Source organism: Schistocerca nitens, chromosome 2 (assembly GCF_023898315.1).
Source record: "Schistocerca nitens isolate TAMUIC-IGC-003100 chromosome 2, iqSchNite1.1, whole genome shotgun sequence".
Classification (NCBI taxonomy): domain Eukaryota; kingdom Metazoa; phylum Arthropoda; class Insecta; order Orthoptera; family Acrididae; genus Schistocerca; species Schistocerca nitens.
This window is the reverse complement of record NC_064615.1, coordinates 408,940,118-408,958,128: the sequence shown is the minus strand read 5'-3', so window position 1 is coordinate 408,958,128 and position 18,011 is coordinate 408,940,118. Positions and strand designations below refer to the sequence as shown.

The window sequence follows — 18,011 nt, the reverse complement described above, 5'->3', positions numbered from 1 at the left end:
CGCTCGCGGCATGGCTTGCTTTTGTGCCCACTACTGAGGCTTTTTAAAAAAAAGAGAGAGAGAGGGAGAGAGGAATCGTCTCATTAGCGAAACAATGGCAAGAGACTGCTATTTGTTGTTACTTACACTGCTGCTTTCTTTGATAACGGTCAACAAGAACCAAATAATACACTGCGTATGATAGAAGATGTTCTGAACGACAGTTTAGCGAAAATTTTTCTCCGTTTGAAAATCTTTGCAGGCGCCTCTTCAGTACATTCCATTCTGCACAGAAATTAGAGTCATCTTAGATTTAAAAATCTAGTCAATTGCTGTGCTTCATTTATGACTGTATCACTATTAGGCATAAGAATAATACGAATATAAACATGACATGATATGTATATTCTTCCACATTTGCTGTTGTCTCACTCTAGTTTCGTAGTTTATTAGGCAGACACGATTTAAATGAGATAGCGGCAAACATGAAACAATACATGGCAAAATGTTTATATTCGTATTATTCGTATGGTGAAGAGAATACTGCATGTGATTCACAATTCATAGAAGTTCCTATTTATTTATTTTATTTTAGAACATAGAGTTGGCCATATGGACAAACATCCCAGTCAGTCTTGCCAGTCGGATTTTCGTAGTACATTGAAATGCTGCTACATTCGAAGATTAACAATACGGAATTTGTATTTACTTCGTTGGATAATGTATGAAAATACAGTGTCGAAACTCAGGGCGGAGAACAAGAGCTCGTCTTCCAACTTTTTTTTTTAATTTATTTACTGACGCAGAGGATTTGGTGCCAGTATTTATCTTTGTGCCTACAAAGCATGCCTGTGTAGCGCTACATATATTCGACGGCAGGAGTTAGTTGTGGCGGCACCCACTAACATTTTTCAGAACTTCCGCTTGCTTTGCACTCGATTCTAAGCCGCAGGCGGTTTTTTGGATTACAAAAACCAGAAAAAAAGTGCGGCTTAGATTCGAGTAAATACGGTACTTGGTAGGTTAAAGTCACCACCAACTAGTATTGCATAATCCGGGTATTTATGCACAACTGACCATAGACTTTCTTTGAATGACTCTAGAACTGTCACAGTGGAGTCAGGTGGTTGGTAAAAACATCCAACAATGAACTTGGTTTTACCTAGACCTGTTATGTGTGACCAGATAACTTCACTCAGTTTCATTCTTAGTAGAGACAATATTTTTGTTGACTGCAGTGAACACTCCTCCTCCTAAGGCATCTAATCTGTCTCCTTTGATAAACATTCCAAGATTATCTAAATCTCTCAGAGCTTTTTACTTTGGGTTGTAGCCAGCTCTCAGTCCCAAGAATAATTTGAAGTTCAGGACTTTCCTGGAGGGCAGTAAGTTCGGGAATTTGTTCTGAATACTTCGACAATTTACTGATAAATTTTGTCCAGTAGAACTGTCTTTACTCTGAACGCAGTCTGTTTTCCCTACATGCGTATCCACTGGCGAGTGTTCATGAGAGTACTTCAAACTACAGCCTAGCCTGAAAACTCCCATAAGCACTCCACAAGTACACTGCTACCTGCGTAGCTGCTTCCTTTGTGTAGTACACCCCTGACCTGTCAAGGGGAGTCCTACAAATCCCCACCTCATAATGCAGGTCCAGAAATCTGCAGACAAGACCAACACAGAGACAACAAAGCCTTTGGTTGAGACCCTCCACTTAGAACCTCGATCAGCTCTGGGAACAAAGTTGCAAATTGCGAGCTCTGCTTGCATCTCCCGTGCGAGGCCAGCAGTCTTCACTACCTCCATCAGCCGCCTGTAAGAACTGAGGATGGCCTCAGAACCCATGCGACAGGCGTCATTGGTGCCGACGTGAGCCACAAGTTGCAGATGACTGCACCCTGTACGATTGACAGCCACAGGCAAGGCCACCTCCACATTTCAGGTCAGGCACCTGACAAACATACCAAGTGCACATTGGCTTCAGTGACTGTGGGTTCTCAAAAAACTGTTTCATCAATGTAGGATGCCTATCCTGAGACAGAAAATAAGATTTCAAAGGTTCGTACATATCAGTAACTCTTGTAACTTCTGGCAACAATGACAACCATCTAGTTTTAATACTACTTAGAACTTGCTTGTATTCAGTATCAATGAAATCACTTAATGATTTCAATTCCTCCGCATGCACAGTGTAAATGTGAAAATATTGAAAAATTTTATTCACTAAGGTTTTTATGTTAATGAGAGGAGTGTCTGCACTTGTGTGAAGTCCATTGTGTACCACATGGGATGCAAAACTGATGCCATGAATGTTCATCTTGAGAATGCTGTTCAGTTTGGAATAAACATTGTTTGTTCCTACCCTCTTGTACCCACCAAAATTGGTATTACAATTATCTGTATAAAACACGACACTCTTGTCAACTATATTTTGATTTTGTAATATATCCAGAATATGACTAGCTAATAATTCTTCCATTTCTCCACCAGTGTTCTGAAGGCAGTTACTTTGCACTCAACACCTTTGGTAGGAATGAAATAGCCAGCTAGAATCAGCACTAGCTTTAAGCTTTTGTGATTTGATGCCTCCACCATCAAAGACATATACTTAGCATCTTTAAGTTCTGACTGAACTTCATGCATTGCGTATGGTGATAAATACATTCACTAAAATCAACTCACATTTTGTCCTATAACATGTGAATTTCTTCCCAAACAGGTCTGATGAGAAGAACCATGAGGTACGTTGAAGGGAAAGAATGATTAGGTTTTGCGGTATGGAACGCAAACCTTCTGCAGCGATATGTTCATCTTCCTCTGTTTGCAGTTTATTCGTACTTACAAAGGAAGTTATGCTGCTAGAAATTTTCACAGAAACTGGCAACAGGTGCTTCTTTATCTTCGTGTGCTGCATTATATCAGTACATCCTCCATGTTCAGTGGAGGAAAATTAGTGGCACAATGTATATTCTACCTTCGTTCTCATAGTTTCCATTAAGAAAGGGAACTCATCTTTAATGGTTTTCATAAAAGAACTCTTTCTTTTCCCCATATTAACGGGCACGAGTTAGTTCTACACACAGCAAATGACAGACATTGGAGCACACTAAAGCAAGCTTGCTGAACCCAGTGTTGAAACAGTTGCTTAATTCTCATTGTTGCCTGTAACAGTCCGAAGACATCATGTCAGTTGCATCCACTGCATATTTATGTCATCTAACAGTGAACAGATAATTTGTAACTACAAATAAATTGAATATTGATAGCCATATGACATTCTTTAACAAAAACTCATTACATCTGTCTGTCATTTCTGCAATAGCAAATAATGGATACGAATCGCAAAGATCATGCATAAGTCACTGGCACTGAGCATGATGGCGGAAAATCTTCTGTTCACACCTCACCTCATCTCGTGACAAAAATAATGCTTCTTTTATTTTGTCTTTGCACTGAAGACAAAGCAAGACTCAAGAAAATGTCAAAAAACTATGTGACACTACTTTGATGTAAAAATAAATAAAAACACAAAATGAAGCAAATAAAAAAACACAAAATGAAGCAAATAAATGAGGTTACTGCTTATTAAAATGGGACGTTGGGCATCCTGTTGAAAATTTTGTGGAACAACAGGGCACAGAATGAAAAAAAGGAGAGTTCCATTAAAAATGGTACATCACGTCACCCAAAGTAATGGGATGTTTGGTCACCTTAATTTACCTACGATACTAGCGTTGACTGGAAAACTTACTCAGATATCATCACACAGAGTGCATTGTGCTTCAAAATGATGTTTTCCACAATGAGCTTCACAATTTCTGGAGCTTCAGCAGTTGGCACAGCTTTGGTAGCAGTGTAGGGAGTGAAGTACTCAGTCCACATTCTTATTAATAGATTCACATTTGTTCACTCTAAGAATCTCATCAAGAGACCAATTCCAGTTTCGTGAAATGGTGCTGCTGCAGGTGGAAATGATACCAGATGCCCTGGAGGTAACTGTGACATTCCTTGCTGTGGAGATGCTCAGTCGCAGATAGGCACAACAAAAAGACTGTCACAAATAAAGCTTTCGGCCAGTAAGGCCTTCGTCAACTATAGACGATCTCTCTCTCTCTCTCTCTCTCTCTCTCTCTCTCTCTCTCTCTCTCACACACACACACACACACACACACACACACAACTGCAGTCTCAGGCAACTGAAACCACACTGCAAACAGCAGCACCTGTGCATGGTGGGAGAGGCGACTGGGTGGGGGTAAGAAGGAGGCTGGGTTGGGGAGGCAGAGAGGGAGGGATAGTATGGTAGGGGTGGCGGACAGTGAAGTGCTGCAGTTTAGGAGGAGGGCAGGGGGAGAGTAGTAAAAAGACCAGGTGTGATGGTGGAATGATGGCTGTGTAGTGCTGGAATGGGAACAGGGAAAGGGCTGGATGGGTGAGGACAGTGGCTAATGAAGATTGAGGCCAGGAGGATTAAGGGAATGTAGGATGTATTGCAGAGAAAGTTCCCACCTGCGCAATTCATAAAAGCTGGTGTTCGTGGGAAGGACCCATATGCCACAGGCTGTGAAGCAGTCATTGAAATGAAGGATGTCATGTTTGGCAGCGTGTTCAGCAACAGGGTGGTCCACAGTTTGTCAGGGGCCATTCATGTGGACAGATAGCTTCTCGGTTGTCATGCCCACTTAGAATGCAGCACAGTTGTTGCAGCTTAACTTGTAGATCACATGACTGGTTTCACATGTAACCATGCCTTTAAAGGGGTAGGTGATTTTTGTGACTGGACTGGAGTGGGTGGTGGTGGTGGTGGTGGTGGTGGTGGTGGGAGGATGTATAGGACAGGTCTTGCATCTAGATCTATTGCAGGGATATGAACCATGAGGTAAGGGGTTGGGAGCAGGGGCTTTTTAGGGTTGGTTGAGTATATTGTGTAGGTTCAGTGGACAGTGGAATACCACTATGGGAGGGGTGGGAAGGATAGTGGGCAGGACATTCCAGCACCACACCCTGTCTTTTTACTTCTCTCCTTTTACACTATTCCCCTCCCCCTCCCCTCCCCCCTCCCCTCCCCATCACCATCTCCACCTTGCCCTCCATCTAACCTGCAGCACTTCACTGTCTGCCACCCCTATCATACCATCCCCCCCACCCTCTCCACCCCAGCTTCCTCCTTATCCCCACCCTGTCTCCTCTCCCATCATACACTGGTGGTGACACTCGCAATATGGTTTCAGTTGCCTGAGACTTCAGTCGTGTGTGTAAGTTGTGTTTGCGTGCGTGCGTGCGTGCGTGTGTGTGTGTCATTGTCTATAGCTGACGAAGGCATTACTGGCCGAAAGCTTTATTTGTGACAGTCTGTTTGTTGTGCCTATCTGCAATTCAGTATCTCTGTTATATGGTGAGTAGCAACTGTAGCAACTTTCCTTTTCATAATATTGTTACATTCTATCCTGGATTTTCCATTGTTTGATTCCTTGATGTGGCTCACACATACTGTCTTAATGGGTCAATAGAGACCTGTACAATGATACCTGTGTCTGATTCTACCTAGAGTCTTCACGAATCTGAGGTAAACAGATGTTTGTGTATTGGGGAACTACTTCAGGCACCTGGCCACAGATAATCTGGAATGATGAGCAAGTATTTCCACCCTGTTGGATCATAGTTCCTCTTATATGATACTCTGTTTATTAATTGTAATTTAATGCAGGACTGATTGAGATTCATCCATGCTGCTGTGTTCTGCCAAAGGGTTCCTCGAAAGGCAGTTGGCATCCTTGTGTTTACGTCCTTTTGTGTACTGCTGTGATGTACTCCTGAATCCTCAGTGTCTATCTTACCATTCAATCTGGTGGATCCTTCTGGTTAGTCAACCAGCACAGAGAATGTTGGTCCATCACAGCAGTGAATGGTTTGCCAAATACTTACAGCCAGAACATGTTGATGGCCCAAATGACTGCAAGGCATTCTTTCTCAGTTGTAGAGTAGTTCGTCTTTGACTTGGAGAGTGTTCTGGAATCATATGCTATCACATTTTCAGCACCTTCCTGAATTTTCACTGTAACTGCACCTATCCCACAACTCCTAATGTTGGTGTGAAGCTATCTCTGGGAATTCTCATCATACAACAACTAGGACTCTAGAAGATGTTATCATCTTCTTAAAGACAATGAAAGATCTTTCTTGCACCTTATTCCAGGAAAATTTGGTGTCTCCATGCAGGACATGCTGTGGTATAAAAATCCCAAATGAATTTCCAGTAGCATGAGCGCATTCTGAGAAAACATTTCACTTCACGAATGGGCTGAGGAGTTGGCAAATCTGCAGATGCTCTTCTTTTCTGTTGATAGAGATGCACTCCTTCACCCTATGTGCCCCAAGATCATCATTTCTTTGCTGACAAAAAGGCACTTTTTCACATTCTGATTGGTACCTGCAGTCTGAACACACTTCAACACATTTTTCAGGTGCCGTACTTGTCCTTAAAAAATAGACTGTCATCTGGATGACAAAGACACAATGTCCATTTAAGTTATCAAAGCAGGTTGCTCATCATATGCTCAAAGATGGCTGGAGTGTTACATAGTCCATATGACTTAACTTTGAATTCATAGAGGCCATCAGGGGTTATGAAGACAGTCTTTTCGTGGTCAATCTTGTCAACCTCAGTTTACTAGTAGCCTGTCTGCATGTCCATTGTTGAGAAATACTTTGCTTCTTTCAGTCAGTCTATTTTAGGGGGTCATCAGTGCACCGCAATGGATAGGAATCTTTCTTTGTAACTTTATTCAGTCATTGGTAGTCAACATAAAAATGCCATCATCCTGTTTCACAAGAACCACAGGGGAAGACCACAGGAGAGAACCAAAGGCTATCTGAAAGTTCAGTGGTGTCATCTTGCAGCTTCTTCTCCACTTCCACCTGGATTATCCGTCATTCAGCCAGTGACACCCTGTACAAGTGCTGACTAATTGGTGGATAATCCTCAGTGGCGATACAATGTTGGTCTGGTCTGTCTTTTCTCGACTCTGGATTTTAAAACATCCAAAAATTGGTGCAGAATGGCTGGCACTCACTAACTTTGTTCCTTTGTCAATCGTATCCTATTGGCAGTTTGATAGTAGCTTGCTGCTCTGTTTTGTTAATAGCGGTAAGGGAGCACAATTCTTCATTGATGGCACTAAGCTTCCCTTCCTGGACCAATTCAGCTGTGCCTATGCAGATACCTTTATGGATGAGTTGTAGCTGTCAGTAACAGTTAAGTGATCCAAAGTTTTCCATGACCACCTGCAATGCTTATGATCCTCAATGGCTTTTAGATACCTTTTTGAACCTGAATGGTCTTTTGGAACTGACAAAAGCTTCACAGTTCAACTGAGCATCTTCATTTATGACTAGAACTTGCTTGTTGATGATGGCAGGATAATAATGTCTTCAGGAGCAAACACCTGTCCAAAGCAATCTTTGTTACGTGCACTTTTTGAAACAGCTTCATGAATCTGGAGCTTTGATCTTGATCTGCTTGTGATGCCTGCAAAAAGTTCGTTCTGAGAATAACATTACAACAACAAACTAGAAGGGCTGTGTTCTAACATTGGTAGTTATTCTTGCAATACATGTTGCTGTCAGCTGAACATATTTCCCATTTGTTACTTTCAGTACAATTGATTTTGCATCACAGAACATAGCCATCTTTAGCTGATGACTATAACTACTCAACATTACAGAAAAGGAAGCCCCTGAATTGACTACTGCCCCAATAAGTCAGCTGGCGATGAGATTTCCTGACATCTTGGAGATTGTCGTCCATGAAGGATTTTCATATCTGACAGCCTCATGTCCATAGGTGGTTTCCTCACTTAGTTTTCGTAAATTTGATGGCAAGGCAGTAATTGATACTTCCATATGGCAATAGGGAACGGCTAGGGTGAGATGGACAGTGACCTCATCCAACAATTGGCAAAGGGCGTCATCCTGCAGCTCAGCTATAATTGTCTGCACTTGATTGGCATCAATAGAACTGTAGTGATAGCTATCAACTGGTAGCAAGGTAGTCGTTAAAAACTCACCTTCTTTCTTTGCAGCAGCATATATGTGCAAGGCATCCACAGTGGAAACACACAGGAATGTTATCCTCTGTCCACCAAGTTTCTGTTCTTCTGCAGGTATTATACTTGGCGCCAGAGTTGGCGGAGTCCATTTTTCCTGGCACATTGAACTGGTGGTGGAGATTGATGCTAAAAGATTGAAACACCTCTTTTTCAACATTGTTTAGTACCTCCCGATGTATCGGGTTGATATTTATGGCAGGCATCTCCTGCTTACTTGGTCCAATAGTTCTGGTTACTATAGATTGCTGTATCTCTTCTCTCACTAATAGAAATGTGTGAGAGAGAAAGGCATGGTGGTCTTCAGCAGCTGTCATTGTGACCACATTCAGGAGTTGGTTATACTTCTTTCATCCACTCTTTTGTGTTGCATTTCCTTGATACACTGGCACCTCTTAATGAATTCATTGGTTGTTGTGACATTGTTCGCCAGAAGAGCTTGGTACGTGTCTTTTGGGACCCCTTTCATCAAGTGTGAGATTTTGTCGGCTTCTGTCATAGGGCCAAAACATTCTGTATGTGGGACTGTGTCATTTCCCATGATGGGCCCCCTTCTCTTCTGCTAAGTAGACTTACTGCCGATTGTTACCAAACGTTTCCTTCAATTCAACATGGAATTCACCCCAGAGCTTCTCTTCATTGTTCCAGGACTGTGCTATCTCGAAACCTGGCAGAAAATCCGAAGAGATTCTGGTCATATGTGAAGTTTGTTAGCAGCAAGAAACAATCTATGCCTTCTCTGTGCAATAGCAATGGAGATACCATTGAAGACAGTGCTACCAAAGCAGAGTTACTAAACACAGCCTTCCAAAATGCCTTCATAAAAGAAGACAAAGTAAATATTCCAGAATTCGAATCAAGAACAGCTGCCAACATGAGTAATGTAGAAGTAAACATCCTCAGAGTAGTGAAGCAACTTAAATCACTTAATAAAAGCAAGACTTCTGGTCCAGACTGTATACCAATTAGGTTCCTTTCAGAGTATGCTGATGCATTAGCTCTATACTTGACAATCATATACAACTGTTCGCTCAATGAAAGATCCGTACCCAAACACTGGAAAGTTGCACAGGTCACACCAACATTCAAGAAAGGTAGTAGGAGTAATCCACTAAGTTACAGGCCCATATCGTTAACATCGATATGCTGCAGGATTTTAGAATATATATTGTGTTCAAACATTATGAATTACCTTGAAGAAAATGGTCTATTGACACAAAGTCAACATGGGTTTAGAAAACATCGTTCTTGTGAAACACAACTAGCTCTTTATTTACATGAAGTGTTGAGTGCTATTGAAAAGGGGGTTTCAAATAGATTCCGTATTTCTGGATTTCCAGAAGGCTTGTGACACTGTACCACACAAGCAGCTTACAATGAAGTTGCGTGCTTATGGAATATCGTCTTAATTGTGTGACTGGATTTGTGACTTCCTGTCAGAGAGGTCACAATTCGTAGTAAGTGACAGAAAGTCATAGAGTAAAACAGAAGTTATTTCTGACATTCCCCAAGGTAGCGTTATAGGCCCTTTGCTTTTCCTTCTATATATAAATGATTTGGGAGACAATCTGAGCAGCCGTCTTAGGTTGTTTGCAGATGACGCTGTCATTTATCGACTAATAAAGTCATCAGAAGAACAAAGCCTACCCAAAGACTGCGTTTTATTGGCAGGACACTTAGAAAATGTAACAGATCTACTAAGGACACTGCCTGCATTATGCTTGTCAGTAATCTTTTAGAATACTGCTGTGCAGTGTGGGATCCGTACCAGGACTGACTGAGTACATTGAAGAAGTTTGAATAAGGGCAGCATGTTTTATATTATTGTGAAATATGAGAGAGAGTATCACTGAAATGAAACAGGATTTGGGCTGGAAATCATTAAAAGAAAGGCGTATTTCGTTGCGACGGAATCTTCTCACGAAATTCCAATCACCAACTTTCTCCTCCGAATGCGAAAATATTTTGTTGGCGCTGACCTACTTAGGGAGAAATGATCACCACAATAAAATAAGGGAAATTAGAGCTCATACAGAAAGATATAGGTGTTCATTCTTTCCGCGCGCTATACGAAATTGGAGTAATAGAGAATTGTGAATGTGGTTCGATGAACCCTCTGCCAGGCACTTAAATGTGATTTGCAGAGTATCCATGTAGATGTAGAAGTAAAATTACGTATTTACCACTACGTCACGAAACTTTGCCACCTGCTGTATATGGTGACTTGGTCAAATCATTTCAGCCATTTCATCGGATCCTGACCAGTGTCTCCAGAAAACACTGATGGATGCCTGATCTGCAGGTGACTGGTTGCTATTTTGAAGTCCTTTTGTTTTCTGAATATACAAATGTTAGGAACAATGTACTACTTGTATTCTGGTACCGTCACTGTAGGTGACAACTTTTTTGTTGCATACTAGGAGCCACAGTGAAATATATGTTTTGAAGTATGTGGGATCTCCTCCAAACAGTTGCACATCTTAACAACCTTAAAAGCCGGTCGCTGTGGCCGAACAGTTCTAGGCGCTTCAGTCAGGAACTGCTCTGCTGCTACGGTCATAGGTTCGAATCCTGCCTTGGGCGTGGATGTGTGTGATTTCCTAAGGTTACTTAGGTTTAAGTAGTTCTAAGTCAAGGGGACTGATGACCTCAGATGTTAAGTCCCATAGTGCTTAGAGCCATTTGAACAACCTCAAATCCAAAAATAGGCTCATCGGTGATACATAATTCTAAACAGCTTACTCATGCAGAACTAATATGGGAAAAGGAGGTATTGTTGCATATATTAAGGCAGAAAACAAGTTCAAAAGCATTGACACAAGTAGATTTTGTAGTGATCAGCACATAAAGTGTTTGCTTGTGAATTAATGCTGAAATCAGTAAGTTGACATATTTTGCTTACTTTCATTCGGTAATGTCATATGGAATAATATTCTGGGGTAACTCATCTCTAAGAAAGAAGGTCTTCTTTGCCCAAAAACTTTCTGTAAGAATAATATGTGGTGCTCACTCGCGATCATCTTGTAGATCCTGTTTAAGGAATTGGACATTCTGACTGCTGCTTCACAGTATATTTATTCCCGTATGAAGTTAGTTGTAAATAATCCACTACAATTCAATAGGAACAATGAGGTACATAATTACAGTACTAAAAGAAAAAATGACATTCTTTACTCAACATTAAGGTTGTCTTTAGCACAGAAATGGGTGCACAATGCTGCAACAAAATTTTTTGAACACTTACCCAGTGATATAAAATGTCTAACAGACAGCAAGGTAAAATTTGAAAATAAATTGAAAAAGTTTCTCCTTGACAACTCCTCGTATTTCGTAGAAGAATTGCTATGTTTGTAATGCGTAAAAGGTGTTGGGTAGGAATTGCTAACTCAATCTGTGTATCTTGTTTTCATTTCGGAGGGAAAAAAATTATATGGTGATGTTTAGAGTACAGATAGATGTACAAATTAATTTTCAATATGAATGTAAAATGACTCGTTCCACATCATGACGATTTTTCATGCAAAATGATCCATGGAACATGAAAGTAACTAACTAACTAGCACTGAGAGCACGTTTGTTACGAGCACAAACATATAACCACAATAGTGCTGAACTCCTGTACAGAGAGTGCTGCTATTTATACAAACATTGAATATTCCAGAATATACAAATGATACATACGTAAGACTTTTGAGAACCTTCCAGAAGTGATAAATACTAAACAACAAATAATTTCTGGTGGTAAGGTTTGAAATGGTGACATGCAGCACATCAGCCAGTGACACTAACTGCTGCACCTTACAGCATGCACCACAGTTTGTGGCAATGTATACTAAGTCTGATTGAGGAGTAAAGTACAAGAAGAAAGTACTTAGCCCATAGTCTGCAATGTAGGCTCGAATTCCAGCCCTGCGATAATCATTTATGTTCTCTGCTGGTTTCGTAAATCTCTTCAGGAAAGTGTCAAAATGGTTTCTCCACAGTAAAGGGCAATATTACATAACACTGCTATATAGGCTCTTGTCTACATTTCTATGATGATCTATGTGAATTCCAGACTTCTTCTCATGTGCATGTTGTCTGGCGTTCTGCTACATTCTTTCTCCTCTCCCATATGCTATCTTCTTTTTGCAACATTCATGTAATTAACCTTTTCCAATAACAAGGAAAGATTTTCTGAAAGAGAGAAATGCGTTAATATAAAACATAAATCTAAATCGCAGGAAGGCTTTTCTGAAACTAAATGTCTGGGATTAGCCATATATGGAAGTGAAACGTGGATGATAAACATTAGAGGCAAGAAGAATGTAGAAGCTTCTGAAACTTGGCCTTGCAGAAGAATTCTGAAGATTAGGTGAGTAGATGGAATTACTGTTGAAGAGGTACTAAATCAAGTCAGGTCTTTCTGGCACAGCTTGACTAAGGAAAGGGATATGACACAACCTGAGGCATCAAGGTATTGTTAATTTGGTAATGATAATGGTGGTCGGGTAGAATGGTAGAGGGAGGTTGAGACTCCTCTATAGTAAGCAGGTTCAAATAGATGCAGGTTGCAGTAGTTCTGCAGAGATGAAGAGACTGGCATGGAGAGCTGCATAAAACAAGTTTCCTTTTAGAACACATATTGTTATGTTTGATCCTGTTGTAATTACCTTCATTCATAAAATGATAATATTATCTGTAGAAACAAACAAAGTAACTCAAATGTAATTTTGTTTTCATCAGTGTTGCCAAAACTAATTTAGTAAATATCTGCCACATTATAACTTTTTGAACTTCTGCCCAAGGGAAGCGATTTTAAACATATTAAATGTTTACATCTGTAAGACAAAAGAACTGTATAAAAAGAGTACAATCAAGTAAGGTCATCTGCAGCAGCAGGTGTAGGCCTTCTATTTGTGCCTGGCCATTTTTCGTAACCTGAAGTCCTAATTTATTTTCATAATGAATTCCTGAATAGAGTCCTATTCCCACCAACCCTTTACTAGACGAAGAAACTCGTGGTTCTAAAAGCTAGTATTTGGTTTTCCCCTTTTTTGCATTGACATATTCTGTGACAAAAATATTTTTGGATCTCTGTTTTCTTGCAATTATACATTAATAGCTTGCTGTTTTAGTTATTGACTATTATTAATTATTGATAAAATTATATGTGACCCACAATGTTAATTTTCATTAAATTTTAGGGTTGTAGATAAGGAAGGAAGTCTGCAGCTGAGGCGCAAGTTCTCTATCAGGCACAAGAATTACTTAGTGCGATCCACTTTCTGCCCTATCATGTCCTTCCGGCAGGGAGCATGTGTTGGTGAGTTTTCCTCTCTCTCTCTCTCTCTCTCTCTCATAAATGTATGATTCAGTGTTGATGGCAATGAGATTGTCAAACTTATTTGTATATTTATTTGTCCTACACTCTCTTAGCCAAGCAATTGTGGCTAGTAAGTATCTATTATGAAGTAGTAGCACTTGAATATTTGGTGATTAACAAACACAGTTTTTCAGAAGTTTAATTTTGTGAGTAAGTGTGCTATATTTTCTTCTTCTATCCCTTTGCAGCAAGAACATGTGAAAATTTTGTTGGTAATGGACCATGAAATGCTATAGAGTGCATGTGAAATATGTTAACTGCTGTCAAAAATTGTAAATTTATTTATGCTGATGGTGACAACACAGATCCTTGCTGCTCAGTTCCCTCTCATTTTATCTGAGTACAATATAGCAGACTCATATTGAACTGTAGGCAATAATTTTCAGATGAAATCTACAGAGTAAGATTTTAAATTGTGTAACAACCTCAGTGTACCATAACATTTAATTCTAGTTTAACCTTTTGTTTTTCATTCAAGCTTTGTAATTGTTAGTTTTGTAAACATGATTGATATGATGTCCTTAATACATATTGTGCACTATAAATGCCTTTAGTGCTGTGTATTGTCCATGACCTTCTAGAAACTATGTATTTGTAAGGACAAAAACAAGGAAAAAAAGGAGGTCGCATAGCCTTACAAAAAATTTTATGCTATTTTTTATTTCAGGATTTTGTAATGTAACCTGTAAGTAGTTTACTGTTACAGTTCTCAGCAGTACTTCGTGCAGACTATCTTAATGTTTACTATGTTTAACAACACTTTAGGGGACAATTATTTGTATTTAATATTGTGAACTTTAAAAAGCAACTGCCCGCATCTCGTGGTCGTGCGGTAGCGTTCTCGCTTCCCACGCCTGGGTTCCCGGGTTCGATTCCCGGCGGGGTCAGGGATTTTCTCTGCCTCGTGATGGCTGGGTGTTGTGTGCTGTCCTTAGGTTAGTTAGGTTTAAGTAGTTCTAAGTTCTAGGGGACTGATGACCATAGATGTTAAGTCCCATAGTGCTTAGAGCCATTTGAACCATTTTTAAAAAGCAACCTTCAACACCTACATATAGTAATATACACACTTTGCAAGCCACTGTACAGTTCATGGTGGAGGGTAATTGCTACCATTGCTTACCATTCCCTTTCTGCTCATAATGGAATGAGGGGAAAATGTTTGCCTTGTGGCTCCATATGAGCCCTAATCTCCCTTATTTAGAACTTATGTGATATGAATACTGGAGGCAGTAGAATTGTTCTGCAGTTTGTTGCAAATGCTGATTCTCTAAACATGCTCATTGGCATTTGCCTGCTCTCCAGGGATTCCCATTTAAGCTCATGTAGCATTTCATACTGATTTAACCAGTAACAAATGTAGCAGAATTCCTCTGATTTACTTACATTTCTTCCTTTAATCTAGACTGGTGAGGATCCTAAACATTTGAACAGTACTCAAGAATGGGTTACACAAGTCTTCTGTACGTAGTTTGCTACACTTTCCCATAACTCTCCCCGTAAACCATAGTCAACCATTTGCCTTCTCTATAACTGGCTTTACGTCCTTTTTCTGTATCACATTATTTCTCAGTGTTATACCTAGATGTGTGTAATTGCCATAACTGAGTTGAGAAGTGTACCATTAACACTGTAATCAAATATTACAGGAATGTCTTTCCTATCCATCCACTTACCTTACACCTATTCACATTTAGAGCAAGATGCCATTCCTCCCACAGATGAAAATTCCATCAAAGTTCTGAAATGGTCTATTAAAATTGTTATCAGTTTCTGAGACCCTTTTCCTTAGTGCTTACATGGCAAACTTATCATTATGTAACAGGCGCAATTGGAGACGTAGATGAACTTTTGAAAATAAGATCTCTCTATTTCATGAAGTTAAAAATATGTTTATATTAACTTATAGCTTTCCTTTCATAATTGACAATTCTAGTAATTTTCAATTTAGATATCAATTTCAACATGAAGAGTTAAATAATATTTTTTTCTTTTCCTTTCTTCACAGTTACTGGAAGTGAAGACTCCTGTGTGTACTTCTTTGACATTGAACGCGATGGGAAGGCTTGTGTCAACAAGTTGCAAGGACATGCTTCTCCTGTACTGGGTGTTAGCTTCAACTATGATGAGTCCCTATTAGCAACAAGTGATTATCAAGGTCTTGTTATAATATGGGAGAGAGAAAAACGACCCGGAAGTGAGAAATGTCGGGGAAATCCTAGCTGATATACTATAGCTCACTATTTAACAAATAATTTATGAAATGCAATATTTTATTTACAGCATCTATGTTCAGATTCTGCAGTGTCTTATCATTTTTTGTTGTGTATTGTTACTACTTTATTTACTAATTTATTTGGAAAAAATGTTGATTGTTACTATTTATTATGAGACTCCTAGTGGAGTTTTTGATGTTAATGTTCTTAAGAACTTTGGTGGGCACACTGTAATTACATGTTTGTTACATGAGGACAATAAAACACATTGTATTCTCTGAATTGTTGTTGTTGTGATCTTCAATCCGGAGACTTTTTTGATGCAGCTCTCCATGCTACTCTATCCTGTGCAAGCTTCTTCATCTCCCTGTACTTACTGCAACCTACATCCTTCTGAATATGTTTGGTGTATTCATCTCTTGGTCTTCCTCTACGATTTTTACCCTCCACGCTGCCCTCCAATATTAAATTGGTGATCCCTTGATGCCTCAGAATATGCCCTACCAACCAATCCCTTCTTCTAGTCAAGATGCACCACAAATTTCTCTTCCCTCCAATTCCATTCAATACCTCCTCATTAGTTATGTGATCTACCCATCTAATCTTCAGCATTCTTCTGTAGCACCACATTTCAAAAGCTTCTATTCTCTTCTTGTCTAAACTATTTATCATCCACGTTTCATTTCCATACATGGCTACACTCCATACAAATACTTTCAGAGACGACTTCCTGCCACTTAAATCTATACTCAATGTTAACAAATTTCTCTTCTTCAGAAATGCTTTCCTTGCCATTGCCAGTCTACATTTTATATCCTCTCTATTCGACCATCATCAGTTATTTTGCTCCCCAAAGAGCAAAACTCATTTACTACTTTAAGTGTCTCATTTCCTAATCTAATTCCCGCAGCATCAGCCGATTTAATTCGGCAACAGTACACTCTCCTCATTTTGTTTTTGTTGATGTTCATCTTATACCCTCCTTTCAAGACACTGTCCATTACGTTCAGCTGCTCTTCCAAGTCCTTTGCTGTCTCTGACAGAATTACAATGTCATCGGCGAACCTCAAAGTTTTTATTTCTTATCCATGGATTTTAATTCCTACTCCGAATTTTTATTTTGTTTTCTTTAGTGTTTACTCAATATACAGATTGAATAGCATCGGGGAGAGGCTACAACCCTGTCTCACTCCCTTCCCAACCACTGCTTCCCTTTCATGTCCCTCAACTCTTATAACTGCCATCTGCTTTCTATACAAATTGTAAATAGCCTTTCGCTCCCTGTATTTTACCCCTGCCACCTCCAGAATTTGAAAGAGAGTATTCCAGTCAACATTGTCAAAAACTTTCTCTAAGTCTAGAATTCTAGAAACGTAGGTTTGCCTTTCCTTAATCTATTTTCTAAGATAAGTCATAGGGTCAGTATTGCCTCACGTGTTCCAACATTTCTACAGAATCCAAACTGATCTTCCCCGAGGTCGGCTTCTACCAGTTTTTCCATTCGTCTGTAAAGAATTCACGTTAGTATTTTGCAGCCGTGGCTTATTAAACTGATAGTTCAGTAATTTTCACATCTGTCAACACCTGCTTTCTTTGGGATTGGAATTATTATATTCTTCTTGAAGTCTGAGGGTATTTCGCCTGTCTCATACATCTTCCTCACCAGATGGTAGAGTTTTGTTAGGCCTGGCTCTCCCAAGGCTGTCAGTAGTTCTAAGGGAATGTTGTCTACTCCCGGGGCCTTGTTTCGACTTAGGTCTTTCAGTGCTCTGTCAAACTCTTCACGCAGTATCATATCTCCTATTTCATCTTCATCTACATTCTCCTCCATTTCTATAATATTGTCCTCAAGAAAATCGCCCTTGTATAGACCCTCTATATATTCCTTCCACCTTTCTGCTTTCCCTTCTTTGCTTGGAACTGGGTTTACATCTGAGCTCTTGATATTCATGCAAGTGGTTCTCTTTTCTCCAAAGGTCTCTTTAATTTTCCTGTAGTCAGTATCTATCTTACCCCTAGTGATATGCGCCTCTACATCCTTACATTTGTCCTCTAGCCATCCCTGCATAGCCATTTTGCACTTCCTGTCGATCTCATTTTTGAGACATTTGTATCCCTTTTTGCCTGCTTCATTTTTATAGTTTCTCCTTTCATAAATTTAATTCAACATCTCTTCTGTTACCCAATGATTTCTATTAGCCCTCATCTTTTTACCTATTTGATCCTCTGCTACCTTCATTATTTCATCTCTCAAAAAGCTACCCATTCTTCTTCTACTGTATTTCTTTCCCCCATTCTTGTCAATTGTTCCCTAATGCTCTCCCTGAAGCTCTCTACAACCTCTGGTTC

The 18,011-nt window shown here is 39.7% G+C and overlaps 1 protein-coding gene across 1 annotated transcript in view; it reads left to right on the top strand.

The window, feature by feature from the left end:
• LOC126236263 (WD repeat-containing protein 13-like) overlaps positions 1 to 15,944 on the top strand; it is a 76,521-nt gene extending 60,577 nt beyond the window's left edge. Inside the window, exons 9-10 of the mRNA XM_049945415.1 lie at positions 13,271 to 13,389; positions 15,455 to 15,944. Coding sequence (XP_049801372.1) covers positions 13,271 to 13,389; positions 15,455 to 15,672 — 337 coding nt within the window. The 3' untranslated portion in view covers positions 15,673 to 15,944. The remainder of the gene's footprint in view (positions 1 to 13,270; positions 13,390 to 15,454) is intronic.
• Positions 15,945 to 18,011: the final 2,067 nt, after the last annotated feature.